The following is a 19809-nucleotide window of genomic DNA, read 5'->3' on the forward strand; positions in this document are numbered from 1 at the left end:
TCTAAGTCTCTGCTTAAGATATATGTATTTAATCTCGATTAAAGCAAATCACATAGCCAAGCTCAGAGTGGGAGGAGGTGCCCAAGAGTACAGATAGAGAAGGAGGAAGAATCTGTGGCCATATTTGTTATCTCCCACAGATGGCCAGGAACCTTGGCACCTTTAAGACTCAAGTCACCAGTCGAGTGTGGTGGCTTACGCCTGTAATCCCAGCACTTTGGAAGGCCGAGGCAGGTGGATCACAAGGTCAAGAGGTCGAGACCATCCTGGCCAACATAGTGAAACCCCATCTCTACTAAAAATACAAAAATCAGCTAGGCGTGGTGGCATGCTCCTGTAGTCCCAGCTGCTTGGGAGGCTGAGGCAGGAGAATGGCTTGAACCCAGGAGGCAGAGGTTGCAGTGAGCCAAGATCGCACCACTGCACTCCAGCCTGATGACAGAGCAAGACTCCATCTCAAAAAAAAAAAAAAAAAAAAAAAAAAAGACACGAGTCAGCAAGAACTAAGGTAAAGGCTTTCTAGGGTGCCATTGTCTGAATAACTTAGCCCCCACTATCTTCCTACCCTTGAGTCGGTCCATTCAAGATTTCCAAAAAGAACCTCACTGTGCTTGAATTACATGCATCATGGATGGTGCATCTTGGTTGACAATCAGTGAAGACTTGAGCAAGATGGGGGAGTCCCCAAAAGGACAATTGTGAAGTTGTTACCCAGATTAGTGCGGAGGGATGCAGAGAAGGCAGTACAATATTCCTTCTCTCTGTATTGTTCACTATGTTGACTTTGTCCTTTCCCTCTGAACCATGTTGGTTTAAGAATTTATTAAGGGCAAAAGTAGTAATCTCAGCCTGTTACTTGAACAACAGAAGATTTCAAATATTCAACTCAAAAGACACTTGTTATAAAGCTAGTGATGCTGTTAGTCCATTCTCAGGCTGCTATAAAGAACTGCCCAAGACTGGGTAATTTATAAAGGAAAGAGGTTTAATTGACTCACAGTTCTGCAGGGTTGGGGAGGCCTCAGGAAGCTTACAAACATGATGGAAGGGGAACCAAACACATCCTTCTTCACATGGTAGCAGGAAGGAGAAGTGCCAAGCAAAGTGGGCAAAACCCCTTATAAAACCATCAGACCTCATGAGAACTCACAATCATGAGAACAGCACAGGGGTAACTTGCCCCCATCATTCAATTAACTGCCACCAGATCCCTCTGATAACAAGAGGGGATTGTGGGAACCATAAGTCAAGATGAGATTTGGATGGGGACACAGCAAAACCATATCACCTGGCATGGGTCAAGATCTCACTGACGTCTCCTCTTTTTGTCATTGCTACGTATTTATCAGATACCAAGTGTATAGCCAAGAAAGGGACTGGACTGGTGTTCTGATGTGAGATAACATGATCCTTGGCCCTGGCAGCAACTCCAGCAGTTGTTTGTTTAAATCAGTTTTAGAATTTGTGCAGAATTGGAATGCTGGTTTTAAGACTTTCTAGAAATAAAGAAGGGATGGCAGTAAAGTCGACATTTAGCTGAAGTCCAGGCAACAGGCAAAGCCTAAGATAAGCTGTTACCATTGTCACCAGGGAGCTAGAGCACTTAAGATTGAATTATTGCCCAAATAATAGAAAGGTTTAAAGGAATAACAGATCCTTCATATTTGCCAAAATACCTTTCCCTTTGGACTGACAACCGGGGCCATTTTTCTGGCTATAATAGCTTGCTCTTACAAAGGATAGGGAAGAGGTGATATCCGTGTGTGTGTGTGTGTGTGTGTGTGTGTGTGTGTACCCATCCTAAGTATCTGAAACATGCCTAGTATACTAAGCATTTTCTCCAGATGTTTGATCAAGTTTCTACAAAGGTTTAATCATGATCCTCTAATATATTTAGAATAAATGTATTAGTTTATTCTAATAAACTAATTTATTAGAATAAACTAATAAATTAAACTAAAACTAATAAATTTATTAGTTTATTGTAATAAACTAATAAACATACAAACATACTAGGTGTGTTAATGTTTTGTAACATAATAAAAAGTAGAAACATTGAAAAGATGGGTTAAAAAGTGAACAAAAATAGAAGTTGTAAAATATTTTCTTTCCCATACCCCATGGATCAATTGAGTATCTCCTTAAGTCTACTCTTCCACTTTGGGGACTGCTTGTCTGGACTGCTAAAATGTTTTATACCTGCCCAACAATTACAAAGACATTTCTCAGTACCAGAGGGATAATAGAAAGTTGAACATTCTGTCTTGATCAAAGTGTATTCATGACTTAATACTTCCTTTATGTGGTGAATTCTTGTACTTCTTTGGTATATCCATAATGGCTTTGTGAATGTATATGTCTTCATATACATTCTGTCTTCATAGTTGTACTTCATACCTGAAGTACGGACTTTCATATCCCTTGTAGTTCTCAAGTCTTTGAAGTTTATCTGTGCAATAATTATGGAAAGGTTTGGATTCATGGAAATCATAACCTGTAACAAACATATTTTTTCTTTCTCCAATTCCTTTCTTCATTCTTCCTCTTTTCCTTTTTTCTCTGTTGGATTGATAACTAATATAACTTCAAAGGCATTTTCCCTCCCTACTTCCTCCTATCCTGTTTTTTGCTGCTTTAAGAATTTTGAAATGAGACATATATATATATAATATATATATTATATATATATATAATCTTCCTGTGAGAGCTTACATTTATTGAGCTATGGGCCAGGTGTATGCTGGGAATTAGTTGTTTTCCTCTTTTTCTAAGAGATTATCTTAACTTAATGTGTTTACACTTTTATAAATTGCATCTGCCATCAGTCTGTAAGGATGTCCCCTTTGATCTTGGTAACTAAAAGAGAGTTGGACAAGTACTGAAAGGAAATCAAATTACCAACTCCAAATCCAATTAAAAAGACAGGCCTACTGCATACATGAGCTATTTGGTTATTTTGTTGTCAGTGTCATTGCTGGAAAGTCCACATAAAGAACAATGAGTTTTGGGTAATACAGATGAAAGGGGTTGTCTGTAGGGATCCTTTCGGCTTGCAGTACTTGCCCCTAACCTTCCTGTGGGTGATGCTGGTCAGCTGACTGTATGCACTCTTACCCACAACAGACTTATTGAATTTCTCCTGGAAATGATATAGCACAGCAAAGGTAACAAACAGAAGATCGATGTGATACAGACTCAGAACGCATCTTCTTCTCCTAATTCCCAGGACACATGTACACAAGCACATATAATAATATGCAAGAGATATCAGCTGTCTTTCTTTGCCCGTACCACCAGCCCCCTGACAAAGTTACAGAATCCCCAACTTGAGTGAAGCAGAAATTCTCATCACTAAGGTTCAAAATGATCAGACTTTGAATCTGGTAGAATGGCACTATTATAACTGTTTCAGGACTGTGAAGGTGAAGACATTGCTGTGTGTGCTTAAAGTATGTTTGCCCATGAGGCTAAGAGACTTCTGAGAAGGTGAGACTAGTGAGACTCCCAAGCTCCACCCTCAGAATAAGTAGGCATGGGTCTGTGCCCATACAATGGAATATAAAAGTATTATATATAAAGATGCTGATGAGGACCAGCTCTGCAGCGGCATTACTGATCTGTAGGACTTTAGTGCTGGTTAAAAGTAGACCCATATATTGAAGGAAGCAGTGAGGGAGATAACAGAGCTGTTGGTGAGACTGAAACCTCTAGGTTTATTTCATTTGGCCACTTGACATTCTCTCTAAGGCATAGCTTGGCTTTCTGTTATTCAGCAACATAAGCAGGAGGATAATCAAGCCCTTGCCCTTGTATAATTCCTGCCGGGTCTGTCCCACAAACCCTGGCCAACGGACAGATGGATGAAATGAGTACTCAGACACAAGTATGCAGTGTAAGAGCAGCTAGGGGACTGGCTGGCTCTAGTGGCCAAAGTGCAGCCCCGAGAAGCTGGAGCTGCTTGCTTTTTATTCAGTGCAGGCACAATGCCAAAAACCTGGAGCCAACACAACCTGCAGGTAATTAACATTTGTTGTTCCCCCTTTCAAGGAATGTCACACGTGCAGATGATAAAGGTCAGTTCCTGGTTAACATAAGTAAATAAGCCTGTTTAAGATAAATTCCCCTATACTTCCTTGTACCCACTCCTTGCCCTCTGCCTCAGGGTTATAGAACAGCTGTCTTCAGCTCTTCTCCCCCGGGGCTCTGCAGAACCTTCTGACCTTTCAGAAGGTTTGCGTCCTTTCCCTGTAGTTTTTCCCAACACTCTGACCAGTCCCCCACTTATTCCTTAATCTTTTATAAATCTGGTCCTTTTTTCTGTCTTCTAACTATTGCAACAGTGAACCTTTACCTTCCTTGGCAATTCCAGGACCTGAGAATCATCTTACAAAGCCTGAAACTGATCTTACTTGCTCACCCAAGAGTGATGTGGCTGTTAGAAATGGATATCTCTGACCAAATGTAACATCAGGGTTCAGTCCCATCTAATTCCACTTTAGGTTATACTGATACAGCCTAGCCCTTCACTAACATCCAGGAACCTAATTGTTCCTAACCCCTTCAAAGGTCCAGAAGGTTCTTGGATCTTGCAAGCATCCTGCGTTGTTGCTGGGGTGTGTTCACATGGTGAGCAGGTGAATAGTGAGGATGTGGAGGTGAACATGAGTGAGATTTCTGTGGCAGAGGGCAGTCCTAATGAGTCACCTGTCCTGGTCACAGTAAGAGTGTGGGCATTATAGTCCTGCCACTGCTTCTGGGGACTTATCCAGTGCTCCTCCAGGAAGTACTTTTTCTGGCTCCCCAGCCCTGGCATGGGTATAAGAAGTGTGCTAAAATCAGTAAGAATGGAGACCCCCTTTTCCCCTTGCTCCTATGATACATTCTCCCTTATGGTACCTCTAGATATAGGACGCCTTCTCTTTTAACCTCCGAAGCAAAAAGAGCCCCCCTTTCACTTCTTTTCATACCATATAGGTGTTTGATGGTCCATCGAGCAGAGCTTCACATTCAAAAGGCTGAGCTCCTGCAAACTCCTTGGTTTAGTTCTCTTTGATGGGCTCCTAAGTACAGCCATGCCCCACATAACATTTCAGTCAACAACAGAAAACGTATATGTCAGTGGTCCTGTACGACTCTACAACCGTATTTTTACTGTACCTTTTCTATGTTTAGATATCTTTGGGTATACAAACGCTTATAATTGCCTGCAGTATTCAGTACAGTAACATGCTGTACACGTTTGTAGCCTAGGAGCAATAGGCTATACCATACAGCCTCGGAGTATAGTAGGTTATACTATCTAGGTTTGTGTAACTACACTCTATGATGATATACTACCTAGGTGTGTGTAACTACACTCTATGTATGATGTTCCCACAATGAGGAAATCACCATTGATGATACGTTTCTCAGGATACATTCCTGTCATTAACCAACAATGGCGATACGCTCTACAGTTGAAAATGACTATATTTGAGAATAGGAAGGAAACAGGTACTTTTTGCTATGGCAATAGAAAATAAAACACAGCTTAGGGTCTCTGCAGGTTTCACTATCACTAGTTAACTCTTTTCAAGATACCTTGTTATATAAAATGTTAAGGAATTAATTTATAAAGCAGAATACCGATTTTTCAGTTTACCATAGATGCCAGAATCTATCCCTGCCCTCGGCATGAGACCTCTGCTCAGGAACTGGTGTTGGCTGTATCAGACCACAGCAAGGTGTCGTAGTGGAGTCTCTGCCCAGGCTGAGTTGGAGAATGGAGCCTTCATCTAAGACAGCCCAAGAAATGGATATCAGAAAGGCACATTGAGGCAGGGAACCAACAAGCCAGTTCAGTCATAGTTGGTTGTTAGAGGAAGAGGCCAGAAGTAGGGATCCAAAGGTAGAGTATTGGGGAAAGCATGGGGAAGTGGGCAATGGTAAAACAGAGGCAGAAGTTTAGAACCAGAGAGAAAAGATATTTTTGGTCACCACGTGAGGCTATACCCCACCAACATGGAATAAACTGGGGATAGTCCTGGACCAGTCAACAAACTTAAAGTCTGATGCTTGCTTTTCTGAGCAAAAAAAAGAAAGCTGGAATGTGTCGGGTCAGGCTGTCCTAATAGCAGGGAGGGAGTTGGCAGGGCAGGCTGAACCATCATTTGAAGAAGGTACGCAGTACTGCTTCATAGGTCACCTTAGTAAGTAAAAATGAGAATGTGGTGTCTTGATAAAGATTCTGTTAAGTAATGTTAAGTGGTAGTTTGATGAACTGGCTTGTTCACTTTGGGAATATCTCTGACCAGGTACTTTATTTACCAGCATCGAAGCATCCTCTGTCCTAGACAATGCTGAGACGGATGAATACACTCATCCTTCTGGCTGTCCTTTTTATCATTAGTATGTATCATTTGTAATGACTAAGTAGGTCCCAGCATTGACTCATCCTCCGGCTCTCCCTTTTATCATAGTATTTTGTGATGACTAAGTAGATCCCAGCATATTTTATGCAGGTTAGAAGCTCCCTTGATAAGCTTGAGATGACTAACTCCCTTCTCTCACCCTATACATTTACACATTAGTGCATGACATCACTTGACGTTTTGCCCAAAGACTTCTCTATGTAAATAGATGTTAATCCTTAATTAATTTATTTTCCCTGTTGAAAAATGTTCCTAAGAAGTTGTGTCAAGATAACTCTTGCCAATCTCAAAAGGTAATGGGAAAAAATAACCAGATTTTAGCTTAATGAACAAGCATTAAGGAAATACTAGAGTTTCTAAAAATTAAAAGCAGGACTTGACTTTTGATCTCATCTTGGGCAGTTTACTTAAAATTGCTGACCTCAGGCTTCTCTGTAAAATGAAGAGGTCAAGTTTTACTATTTCTAAAATCTCTCCAAGCCCCAAAATTCTGTGTTCCTCTTTTCACTTAACAAATTACTCCATAAATATGAAATGCCTACTGTGTATCTGTGGCTGGTTGTAGTTTTAAGTACAGGCATACGTCAGAGATACTGTAGGTTTGGTTTCAGACCACTGTAATAAAGCAAGGATTGCAATAAAGCAAGTCACACACATTTTTTTGGTTTCCTAGTACAGATAAAACTTATGCTTACACTATACTATAGTCTATTAAGTGTGCAATAGCATTATGTGTAAACAATGTACACGCTTTAATTAAAACCACTTTACTGCTAAAAGTGCTAATGATCACCTGAGCCTTCAGCAAGACATAATCTTTTCCTTGCCTCAGGGTGGTGGCTGCTGAGGGTTGGAATGGCTGTGACAGTTTCTTAATGTAAAACAATGATGTTTGCTGCATCAATTGACCCTTCCTTTCATGAAAGATTTGTCTAATATGTGATGCTATTTGATAACATTTAACACACTGTAGAACATCTTTCAGAATTGGAGTCAATCCTCTCAAATCCTGCTGCTGCTTTATCAACTAAGTTTATGTAATATTCTTTTTAAACATATTTTCAATGTTTACTTATTTTATTTTTTTGAGACAAATAAATGGAAATGGCTCTGTCACCCAGGCTGGAGTGCAGTGGCATAGTCTCAGCTCACTGCAACCTTCACCTCCTGGGTTCAAGTGATTCTCCCCCCTCAGCCTCATGAGTGGCTGGGACTACAGGTGCCCGCCACCATGCCCAGCTAATTTCTGTATTTTTAGTAGAGATGGGGTTTCGCCATGTTGGCCAGGTTGGTCTCGGACTCCTGACCTCAAGTGATCCACCTGCCTTGGCCTCCCAAAATGCTGGGATTACAGGCATGAGCCACTGCACCTGGCCTCAACTTTTATTTTAGATTCAGCAGGTACATGTGCAGGTTTGTTACATGGGCATATTACATGACATAGAAGTTTGGGGTATAAATGATCCTGTCACCCAGGTAGTAAGCATAGTACCCAATCTGTAGTTTTTCAGCTCCAGTTTATGTAATATTCTAAACTCTTTGCTGTCATTTCAACAGTATTCACAGCATCTTCGCCAGGAGTAGATTCTATCTCAAGAAAATACTTTATTTTCTCATCCATAAGATGCAACTCCTCATCCATTAAAGTTTTATCATGAGGCCGAGTGCAGTGGATCATGCTTATAATCTGAGCACTGAGGCAAAGGTGGAAGGATAGCTTGAGCCCAGGAGTTTGAGACCCCGTTCTCCATAAAAAGGAAAAAAAAAAAAAAGCAAAGAAAAGTTTTATCATGAGATTACAGCAATTCAGTCATATCTTCAGGTTTCACTTCTTGTTCTCTCGCTGTTTCCACCACATCTGCAGTTATTTCCTCCACTGAAGTCTTGAACTCCTCAAAGTCATCCACAAGGCTTGGAATAAACTTTTACAAACTCCTGTGATTATTAACTTCTCTCATGAATCACAGATGTTTGTAATGGCATCTAGAATGATGAATCCTTTCCAAGAGGTTGTCAGTTTACCTTGCCCCAATCCATCAGAGGAATTACTATCTACGGCAGCCTTACAGAATGTATTTCTTAAATAAGAAGACTTGAAAATCACAATTACTCCTTGATCCATGGGATATAGAATGGATGTTGTGTTCCATGGCTGCAGACATGAAAACAACATTAATCTCCTTGTACATCTCTATCAGTGCTCTTGGGTGGCCAGGTTCATTGTCAGTGCGTAGTAATATTTTTGGAAGGAACCTCTTTTTTCTGAGCAGTAGGTCTCAACCTGGGCTTACAATATTCAGTAATTCCTGCTGTAAACAGATGCACTGTCATCCAGGCTTTGTTCTTCCATTTATAGAGCACAGGCAAGGTAGATTTGCATAATTCTTAAGGGCGCTAAGATTTTTGGAATGGTAAATGAGCAATGGCTTCAACTTAAAGTCACCAGCCACATTGGCCACTAGCAAGAGAGTCAGCCTGTCCTTTGAAGTTCTGAAGCCAGGCATTGACTTTTCTCTAGCTATTAACATCCTAGATGGCATCTTCTTCCAGTAAAAGGCTGTTTTATCTTCAGTAAAAATCTGTTGCTTAGTGTAGCCACCTTCCTCAATTATATTAGGTAAATATTTTGGATAATTTGTTGTAGCTTCTACATTAGCACTTGCTGTGTAACCTTCTACTTTTATGTTAGGGAAATGGCTTCTTTCCTTAAACCTCATGAATCAACCTCTGCTAGCTTTATTTATTTATTTTTTCTGCAATTTCCTCATCTCTTTCCACTTTCATAGAATTGATGAGAGGTAGGGCCTTCCTCTGAATTAGGCTCTGGCTTAAGAGAATGTTGTCACTACTTTCTTATCATTCATGTGTCCACCGAAATGGCACTTATAATTTCCTTTGAGAAGTTTTCTTTTGCATTCACAACTGGGTTAACTGGCATGGAAGGCCTAGCTTTTGGCCTCTCTCCGCTTTTGACATGCCTTGTTCACTAAGCTTACTCATCTCTCACTTTTGATTGAAAGTAAGAGACATGTAACTCTTCATCTGAATACTTAGAGGCCATAGTGGGATCTTAATTGGCCTAATTTCAATATTGCTTTGTCTCAGGGAATAAGGAGGTGTGAAGAGAGAGACAGAGATAGGGGAATGGCCAGACTGTGGAGCAGCCCAGAACACACACATTTATTGATTAAGTTCACCATCTTATATGGGCACAGTTTATGGTGCCCCAAAACAGTTACAATAGTATCATCAAAGATCACAGATCACTGTAACAGATACAATTATAGTGAAAATGTTTGAAATGTTGCGAGAATTACCAAAACGTGACCCAGAGACAGAGTGAGCACATGCTGTTGTAAAGATGGTGCTGACGGACTTTGAGTTGCCACGGATCTTCTAGTCATAAAAAATGCAGTATTGGCCAGGCACAGTGGCTCACGCCTGTAATCCCAGCACTTTGGGAGGCTGAGGCAGGCGGATCATGAGGTCAGGAGATCGAGACCATCCTGGCTAACACAGTGAAACCCCGTCTCTACTAAAAATACAAAAATTAGCTGGGCGTGGTGGCAGGCACCTGTAGTCCCAGATACTCGGGAGGCTGAGGCAGGAGAATGGCGTGAACCTGGGAGGCGGAGCTTGCAGTGAGCCGAGATAGCGCCACTGCACTCCAGCCTGGGCAACACAGCGAGACCCCATCTCAAAAAAAAAAAAATGCAGTATCTGTAAAGTGCAGTGCAAAAAGACGAGGTATGCCTTTATATGCTGTTATGTAACAGTCACTGCTCTTGCATGTTTAGAAGCCTGCAGTGATCTTAGAACATTTGTTCTTGCCACTCCTAATAAATTCCAATGAACATTTATCAATATGGTTTTTTTGTATTTGTCATTGCATTAACAAATTAGGTTAACAAATAAGGGAAAGAAGATAGTAGAGTCTCTATGTTCAAAATGTAGACACTTAATTTTCCTGCCATAGTTCTTACTTTTTATTCAGTTTTAGTGGCTTTGACTACTACTGAAATAACTTTATTTAATTTAATCTTTTAGGAACTTGAAATAGATTGTGGCCTAACATTAAAAGAATCCACCACTTCTCTTTAGTTTGCATCAGTAAAGACACTAGGAACCTCTTAGGTACTAGAAATTTTCCCTGTGGTGTAGACGGAGAACCTAATCCTTACACATGGCTTTTGTTTGGCAGCAGCCCAACTCAGAAACAATTTGGAGGTAGCCAGTGGAAGAGATAGTCATTAAAATAATGCTGGAGTTTGGGTTTTGGTTTTATTTTAATAAATTAGTAAATTGAATTGTGGAGAAGAATTAGCTTTGTGATCAAGATACTTGGTTTTTGCCTATTTCTTACTGGAGAAATTTGCCAGCTTTTCCCCCTCTCATTGTTTCCAGTCCCAGCCACACCAGTCATAATTGTCTTGGGGAAGATCTAACTGCTGCTTTCTCAATACAGACTATAGCTAAGCAGTTTGTTTCCTTTCTCTAAGGTTAATTAGTAGTAATAATAAAGAGATATTTTGAACTTTTATTACAATGCTATGTTGCTTTATTTTGTAAGCAACATTGCAGTTTTTGAAAGAAAGAATACAGATTTCGAATTTTTTAAATCACCTCTTATCCCATGAGAGATTTGTTTTCACATCAAAATATTACGAGATTATTATATTCCAAAGCTTTCTAATACATACGTACTTTCTATAATGACACATTATCATTCTAGTAGTAGTAGTAGTAGTAGTAGTAGTAGTAGTAAGAACAGCCTACATCTACTGAGCATTTATTATTTGTCTGGTAGGATTTAATATTTCCCTAATTTAATATATAGGAAAACTGAGATAGAGGGAAATTAAGACTTGCCTAGAAACACATATCTAAAAAGCTGCAGGTATGGAATTGAAACGCAGGCAATTTGACTGCAGATTTTAGGTGCTTCTTGTTATTCACTCAACAATATGTCCTAGTCAACTTCCGTGTGAATTAACGTGCAAGAGCATCATCTTGACAGCTACATGGAATTTCATTTTAAGGGTGTAACAACTGATGTAACTAGTCTCCCATTGTTGGGCATTCAGGTTTTTTCATGTTTTTCTGTGACAGAAGCATTGCTGTAATAAACATCACTGTGTACATCGTTGCATGCTTGTCTTGTTATTTCCTTAGGATAAACTCTTAGAATTTATTTCTTACAATTCTTGGATTTCTTTAAATAAATTATTTCATAGAAAAACAAAATCTCAATTTCAGAAATTTTACCTATGCCCTGCTACCATCCCAGAGAATAAGTTTTAAAAATTTATGCAATTATGGGACATGAAACTGCCAAAGGAAAGATAATTTTGTAACAAAGTCTTTTGATATCTTTTAATGACGGTCAAAAAGTCCCTAAATAGAATCCCTAGAAATTAATTGAATTCAAACATTTCCCTTCAAATTTAAAGACACTCATTTAGTTTGTATTATAACTCTAATGCTTCAAAACTGTTTAGGACTTGGTGTGATTTAAACTAACTTGGTTTGAAAAGGAATTTATTGTAAGAAAATGATCTTCAGTAGGGACAAAGGCCTTTTTTTCTCTTTTCATTTTTGGCTTAGAAGATGAGAAGGGCTGTTTTGAGGACAAGATTCCCAACAGAAGGGAATCCTTTGGCAGCAAGTGTAAACAGCTTTGGCAGAAAGCCACTCTCCAAAGAAAAAGGACTTCAGCTTGTTTTAAACTACAGAGTGAGCTCCAAGACAAAAAGGATAACCCTGATGCCAGGGGTGGGCCAATAGAGATTGTTTGGGTGGAAACACTACATCACAAAGGCTCTCTAAAGCTGCCTCGTTAGAAATTGATGAGTTTTGAGATGTACCCCTTTCCCGGTTCTCTAGACAGGATCAATTACCATTCCAAGGAAGTGATTATATTTCACTCAGGACCACAATGTTCCTTTTAGACTTTGTTACCAAAATGATAAATAAAATATAAATACTTTAAGTGTACGTTGTTTCCTGACTGTTTTCCCTTTGATTTTCAGAAAGTTAACCACTTATACAAAACTATATTCATGCTTAATTTGAAGGAGATTCTCATCTTTAATTTAAAAATGCTTTAGAATCCTTTTTAGTCACTGTAGATATAGAAAATGCCTTTTACTCATTATGTTTCTGGGGTGGGTATGGATATGTGTATATGTATATGCATACTCGTGTTTAGCCTACATTTTCTTTTTTCTTTTCTTTTCTTTTTCTTTTTTTTTTTTTGAGACGGAGTTTTGCTCTATCGCCCAGGCTGGAGTGCAGTAGTGCCATCTTGGCTCACTGCAACCTCTGCCTCCCAGGTTCAAGCACTTCTCCTGCCTCAGCCTCCCGGATAGCTAGATTACAGGCTTGTGCCACCATGCCCAGCTAATTTTTGTATTTTTAGTAGAGACAGGGTTTCACCATTTTGGCCAGGCTGGTCTTGAACTCCTGACCTCAAGTGATCTGCCTGCCTCAGCCTCCCAAAGTGCTGCGATTACAGGCGTGAGCCACCGTGCCCGGCCTAGCCTACATTTTCAAACTTATGTTTTCATTTGAGAGAACTGCTGTCTGTTTGAATAAATTACTTGGAAAGATGGATGACAAGCCAGCCAGCATCCCATCCTTGTATAATTGCATGTGCAATTATGTGCAGCATTGCTGATGGGTGTGGTTGGATGTGATACGCATGAAGGTGTAGTGAGGTGGTCAGAAAACTCCGTCATTTGAGTATCCATTTGCCTTTGATTCCAAACAACTGGCCATAGAAACAGTGGGTAGGATGGTAGCAGAGATCCCCTATACACATTCCTGCAGAGACGTAGAGAATGGAAGAGCTACTCTAAAGCAAAATTTCTTCTCTCACTTATTTAATCAAAAAACCTTATTGAGTACCTACTATATGCACACATTTGTTGTCTGTGCTGTTCCTTCATCAGAATTCATTCCTCCTTGCTAAAAGCCTCATTTCCCCTCCTTTCCCACAGCCCCAGCAGATACCCATGGTCCTTAGGTTACTGAAAAAGTTTAGATCTTTCCCTCATCAAACCCAAGTCCTGTATCTCCTTCCTTGAAGGCCCTGCTAAAGTGGAGTTTTATTTGTAATAACCTTTTTATCATAAAAAATGAACTTCAAGATGGAAAAATATTTTAGAGAAAAAAAGGACATTATATCATGAGCATTTCCTCCTGATATACTGCCTACTTGTAAACATTTTAGTGGGTGGGTTTTATTGTAGGCTTCAGTTTCTTAACACTCACCCAATTGTTGAATATTTTAAATATTTTTCCCTATTATAAATAATGCCAAAATAAATGGACATCTCTGTTCTTCAAACTTGGTTCATAATTTAGATTTATTTTCTTAGGGTAGAATTACTGTTATTGTTTATGAACATGTGTTAAGATCCTTAATATAAATTGCCCAATCTCTTTTCAGAGCATCTGTTGCAACTTACAGTTTCATTAGGTGTCCACTTAGTGCTCCTATTATGGCACCTTTACCCTCATTGAGCACTAAAATCTTTCAAAATCTTCACTGATTTTTTTTTATTTTCATTTTTCATTTTTGAGACGGAGTCTCGCTCTGTTGCCCAGGCTGGAGTACAGTGGCGCGATCTCCGCTCACTGCAATCTCCGCCTCCTGGGTTCAAGTGATTCTCCTGCCTCAGCCTCCCAAGTAGGTGGGATAACAGGTGCCCGCCACTATGCCCAGCTAATTTTTTTGTATTTTTAGTAGACACTGGGTTTCACCATGTTGGCCAGGCTGGTCCCAAACTTGTGACCTCGTGATTTGTCCGCCTCGGCCTCCCAAAGTGCTGGGATTACAGGCATGAGCCCCTGCGCCCGGCCGTTTTTCTTATTACTAGTGAGATTGGATATTTTTCACATACTTACTAGACATTTTTTAGTTTCTCTTTCATGAGTTGTCTGTTTATGTTCTTCACTCAGACTTCTATTGGCGTTTTTGTGTTTTTCTTATTCACATGTATGAACTTACTGAATATTAAGAGGGTTAACTGTTTGTCTTTAATATTTATTCATTATGTTTAGTTAAAATCCCACCAAGAATATTATTTATAATCATATTATCACTTACAGAAGATAACTTGTTTTTTTTTCAGTGAGATGAGCTTATATCATTTTATATGAGATGGTTTTCAATGTTTAAAAATTAAGAATACATTCCTTAAAGCTAAGTACAGAAAACATCTATTCCAGAAGCTTTTATAAAATAAGGAAGAGTATATAAATTGCAAGAGACCTTGGTACTACCAGTCAATACTTCTGTATTGATATAGCCATTGTGTTCTTATTGCACTTACTGTGATAGCTCCTCTGGGGTGCTCATTACAAAAATGTGAGATCTATGCCCAGACTAAGCACTTGAAACAGGTAATGAGCTGCTTTGGAATAATGTACTGGATTCCAGTTAAAATTCTAGTAATCCCTCATTCCCATACTTCAGTTTTCCTTACCTCTAGAGCCCCTGAACAGTAGCTCATATGTTCCCTTTTCCTTTTAGACAATTCCTCCTCACTTCAAGAAGATGAAGAAGTAGAGATGGAGGCTATCAGCTGGCAGGCCAGCAGTCCAGCCATGAATGGGCACCCTGCCCCTCCAGTGACCTCTGCTCGTTTTCCTAGCTGGGTCACCTTTGATGACAATGAAGTCAGCTGCCCTTTACCACCAGTCACCTCTCCTCTGAAGCCAAATACACCACAAAGTGCATCTGTGATCCCAGATGTACCTTATAATTCAATGGGATCATTTAAGAAGAGGGACCGTCCCAAGAGCACTTTGATGAACTTCTCCAAAGTTCAGAAGCTGGACATTTCCTCTTTAAACCGCACGCCTTCTGTAACTGAGGCTCCACCTTGGAGGGCAACCAACCCTTTCCTGAATGAGACTCTGCAGGATGTACAGCCCTCCCCTATCAACCCTTTCAGCGCTTTCTTTGAGGAGCAGGAGAGGCGCTCCCAAAACAGTTCCATTTCCAGTACCACGGGCAAAAGCCAAAGAGATTCCCTCATTGTCATCTACCAGGATGCCATCAGTTTTGATGATTCAAGCAAAACCCAATCACACTCTGATGCTGTTGAAAAACTCAAACAACTCCAAATTGATGACCCTGATCACTTTGGCAGTGCAACTTTACCTGATGATGACCCAGTAGCCTGGATTGAACTAGATGCTCACCCACCTGGATCATCACGGTCCCAGCCTCGTGATGGGTGGCCAATGATGTTGAGGATCCCTGAGAAGAAAAACATCATGTCGTCCAGGCACTGGGGACCGATCTACATCAAACTGACAGACACTGGTTACCTGCAGCTGTATTATGAGCAGGGCCTAGAAAAACCATTCCGTGAGTTCAAGCTGGAGATGTGTCATGAGATTTCAGAACCCCGGCTTCAAAACTATGATGAGAATGGCAGAATCCACAGCTTGCGGATAGACCGTGTCACCTATAAGGAGAAGAAGAAATACCAGCCCAAACCTGCTGTGGCCCACACAGCAGAGAGGGAACAGGTGATTAAGCTGGGCACCACCAATTACGATGACTTCCTGAGTTTCATCCATGCAGTTCAGGACCGTCTCATGGATCTGCCAGTGTTGTCAATGGACTTGAGCACAGTTGGCCTGAACTACCTTGAAGAGGAGATTACAGTGGATGTCAGAGATGAATTCTCTGGCATTGTGAGCAAAGGAGACAACCAGATTCTCCAGCACCATGTCTTGACGCGGATCCACATCCTGAGTTTCCTGTCTGGGCTTGCAGAGTGCCGCCTGGGCCTCAATGACATCCTCGTCAAAGGGAATGAAATAGTTTTGAGGCAAGACATCATGCCCACCACCACCACAAAGTGGATCAAGCTCCATGAGTGCCGTTTCCACGGGTGTGTGGATGAGGATGTTTTCCACAACTCACGGGTCATTCTGTTCAACCCTTTGGATGCGTGCCGGTTTGAGCTAATGCGGTTTAGGACAGTGTTTGCTGAGAAGACCTTGCCTTTCACACTCAGGACGGCCGCAAGTGTCAATGGGGCAGAGGTGGAGGTGCAGAGCTGGCTGAGGATGTCAACTGGCTTCTCCGCCAATCGTGACCCCCTCACTCAGGTTCCCTGTGAGAATGTGATGATCCGTTACCCTGTGCCCATTGAGTGGGTGAAAAACTTCCGCAGGGAAAGTGTCCTGGGGGAAAAGTCTTTGAAAGCCAAAGTGAACCGGGGGGCAAGTTTTGGCTCCACTAGTGTTTCTGGCTCTGAGCCTGTCATGAGAGTAACTCTGGGAACTGCCAAGTACGAGCATGCCTTCAACTCCATTGTGTGGAGGATAAACCGACTGCCCGACAAAAACTCAGGTGGGTGGTGGTTCCTCTTCTGTGAAAACAAACATACAGTTGTGAAAAAGCTGAGATCAAAGTTCCACATCCTGTATGAAGTGCTTGTTTTTGTTGTGTGATGGGAGTGGTGATGGAGGGGGAGTGGGACCAGAAAAGTAAAAATAATTGAGCAAGGTAAGTAATGCTTATAGTGACCCAGTTCACTCTGTCTTTTTCATCCTCTCATTATCACACATCTTCCATAAAACTAGGGATTATTCTTCTCAGCTGAGCTGCTAAGCAGCTTTTCAGGGCAGCTTCTGAATTTATATTCTTTGGGGACTCATTAACATATTAGCTGTGGTGCTGGAAGTGATTCATTTCTAGATGGCTTCTGAAGAGACATCTTTCTCACACTGCCCTCGATGTAGGTTAAAGGGCCAGTTTATGGCCAATCATGGACAATACACTGAGAGGTTAATTTTATGACTCCAGCTACCCTGTGCAAGGCCTGTCAGTCATAATATCTCATGTTCAGAATTTGGCTCTGGGACTGGGGGATGGGAAAGAAAAGTGGCCTTCAATCAGACTGAAGATCCAGCTAGGACATGAATTTCTAAAAGGGCCAGAATTCTAGCAGACAAAATATAAAGAAAAGAATGTTTTATTTAGACAAACAAAAAAATGCTTACCAGCCCTAGCTGGGCTGCTCACAGCTATCAGGGATGCTTTTGTGCTTGAGTGAGTCCAGAAGGCAATTACTTCCCCCGTGGGTCCCGTGAGATTTAGTGAAATGACAAAATGAGGGAGCAGTCAAACCAGCACTAATACACATATTTCTTAGAGTATGTCTGGGTGACCCCAGTGGTAGGCAGCAAGCCCATGATCTTGTAAGCCTTTAAACCCCTTCTTTCCTTGTTTAGAATACACTTTGCCCATCTGTTAAGAAAAGTGGATATGCTAGCTGAGCAAAAAGAATAAGGTTTGGAAAAACTCTTGATTGTAATGGCTTTCTCTTATGTGGCTATCCTTTCTTCCATTCTCACTATAAATCCTAGCAGTGTGTTCAGTCTTCCTCTCCCGCTCTGAGTGTGGAGTGGCTGTATTATTACATCCTAAGTGTAATGCAATGTGATGGCAGATGGCAATATGATCGGGCCAGCTCCCCAGGCAATCCAGGGAGTGGACACACACCAGGGCGTTCTGTATCAGACACTGGGTATAGCTGTGCAAACTGAAGAGACAATTGGACCTCTGTGTTTGAGGCTGGTTTTGCTACTCCCTACTTCTAAACTGACAGAATTTTTAAAACCAAGTGTTCCTCTCTGTGCCTGCTTATTCATTTCCCCTGAAACCAGCACTGTCTTCTGCTGGTGGTAGCACTGTAACTTCTACCTTATCCACGGGGCCCCTCTGACTTGACAGAGGAAGAGAGAAAACCCTGAACTCTCCTTTGACACGGAAGCCCTTGGAAAGAGACAACCATGGAATTACGGGATTTTCAGGCTGGAAGGGACCTTGGATAACTTAGTCAAGTTATTTATAGATGAGAAAATTAAGGTCAGGAAGGTGATGTGACGTATCTAGAGAGTCATGCAGTCACATCCAGGATCCTTTTCTTAATATATCACTGGTGCCTCCTGGTAGATGAAGCCAAATAGACACAAATATTGAAATAATTTCCACCAGAAGAACAGATATTTGCAGTTTTTCCAGTGTGTACAAACGTATCTATTTGTTTCAAAGTTATTTCTCCCAAACATTTAAAAGTACTGCATGAAGGTTTTTTTTTTTTATTATTATAAGCAACAAAGACTTATTGGCTACCTTAAGCAACAAAACAAATTATTGGATGGGATAGCTCAGAGACCTGAGGAAAAGACTGATGAAGAAGACTTTAGAAAGACAGCACTAGAGTAGCTCTGTCATAGAGACTAATGGATGTCTCCTCAGCATGTAGCCTTAGGACAAATCATCACAGACTATTTTTTGTTCTTGTTTTTGTTTTTGTTTGAAATGAAGTCTTGCTGTGTTGCCCAGGCTGAAGTGCAGTGGCGCGATCTCAGTTCACTGCAACTTCCACCTCCTGGGTTCAAGCGATTCTCCTGCATCAGTCTCCTGAGTAGCTAAATTTTTGTATTTTTAGTAGAGACAGGTTTTCACCATGTTGGCCGGACTGGTCTCAAACTCCTGACCTCAGGTGATCCGCCTGCCTCGTACTCCCAAAGTGCCGGGATTACAGGCCTGAGGCACTGCACCCGGCCCTATTTTTTGTTCTTTTGCAACTTGGCTCAAGAGACTAGGGGAGAGGAGTGCATTTTGACTGACATGACCACCAAGACAACATGTAGCACTGGGGAAGATTACTTCCCAAAAGGAGAGAAAGAAAAAGACTGCTACCAGAAGAGAGGGAGGATGGATACAGGACAGGGAAAAAGCAAAACCAGGCCTTCAGCAAACACTCTCCTTAATGATTCCCAGCAGAGTGTTCTGTTGGCCCAAGGGCAAGTAAATGCAGTTTATATGCTGTTTTACATATCTGTTTCCAGATTGCTGGAACCTCCTTTGTGGAAGATTTTTGAAATATAGCACAGCATAAGGATATCTGTTGATGTTTCTTACTTAAATCCTCACAGCCTTGCCCCATTACTGCTTTTGCTGTCATGGTTATGTAACAATATTTTCAATAGTGAAACCCCAAAAAGAGGCTTCTTATACTTCTCTAGCCAATGGTATGTTTCCATACCAGTTCAGGAAATGGACAGCACCCTTTTTTGGAAACTTGAGGTGTATAGGATCTCAATTCCAGACAGAATGTAAGTTCTCATTCATTGCTGGTATTCACTGTGCCCAGCTCCTGCCCTCCCTTGCAGTGTTCCATCTGGGAACCCAGAGAATTGATGGTTATCTTTTAGTAATAGCCCTTTCCTGGGCTCTTCTGTCTACGTGTTCAGACAGCCCTGAGAAGGTGCTTTGTACAGGTTATTTTTCGTAATCCTTAACCTTCTTTAAGGAAGCTAGGGCTCAGCTAAGGTCAAAGGCCCAGCTAGCTGGAAGCCTAGC

The 19809-nt window shown here is 41.0% G+C and overlaps 1 protein-coding gene across 3 annotated transcripts in view; it reads left to right on the forward strand.

Annotated features, from left to right (window-relative positions):
- STON2 (stonin 2) overlaps positions 1-19809 on the forward strand; it is a 173890-nt gene that overhangs the window by 145949 nt on the left and 8132 nt on the right. For all 3 annotated transcript variants that reach the window (XM_030804175.1, XM_030804178.1, XM_030804177.1), the window contains exon 6: positions 14947-16785. In XM_030804175.1, the coding sequence (XP_030660035.1) occupies positions 14947-16785 (1839 nt within the window). The remainder of the gene's footprint in view (positions 1-14946; positions 16786-19809) is intronic.

This window comes from Nomascus leucogenys, chromosome 22a (assembly GCF_006542625.1).
Source record: "Nomascus leucogenys isolate Asia chromosome 22a, Asia_NLE_v1, whole genome shotgun sequence".
Lineage (NCBI taxonomy): Eukaryota > Metazoa > Chordata > Mammalia > Primates > Hylobatidae > Nomascus > Nomascus leucogenys.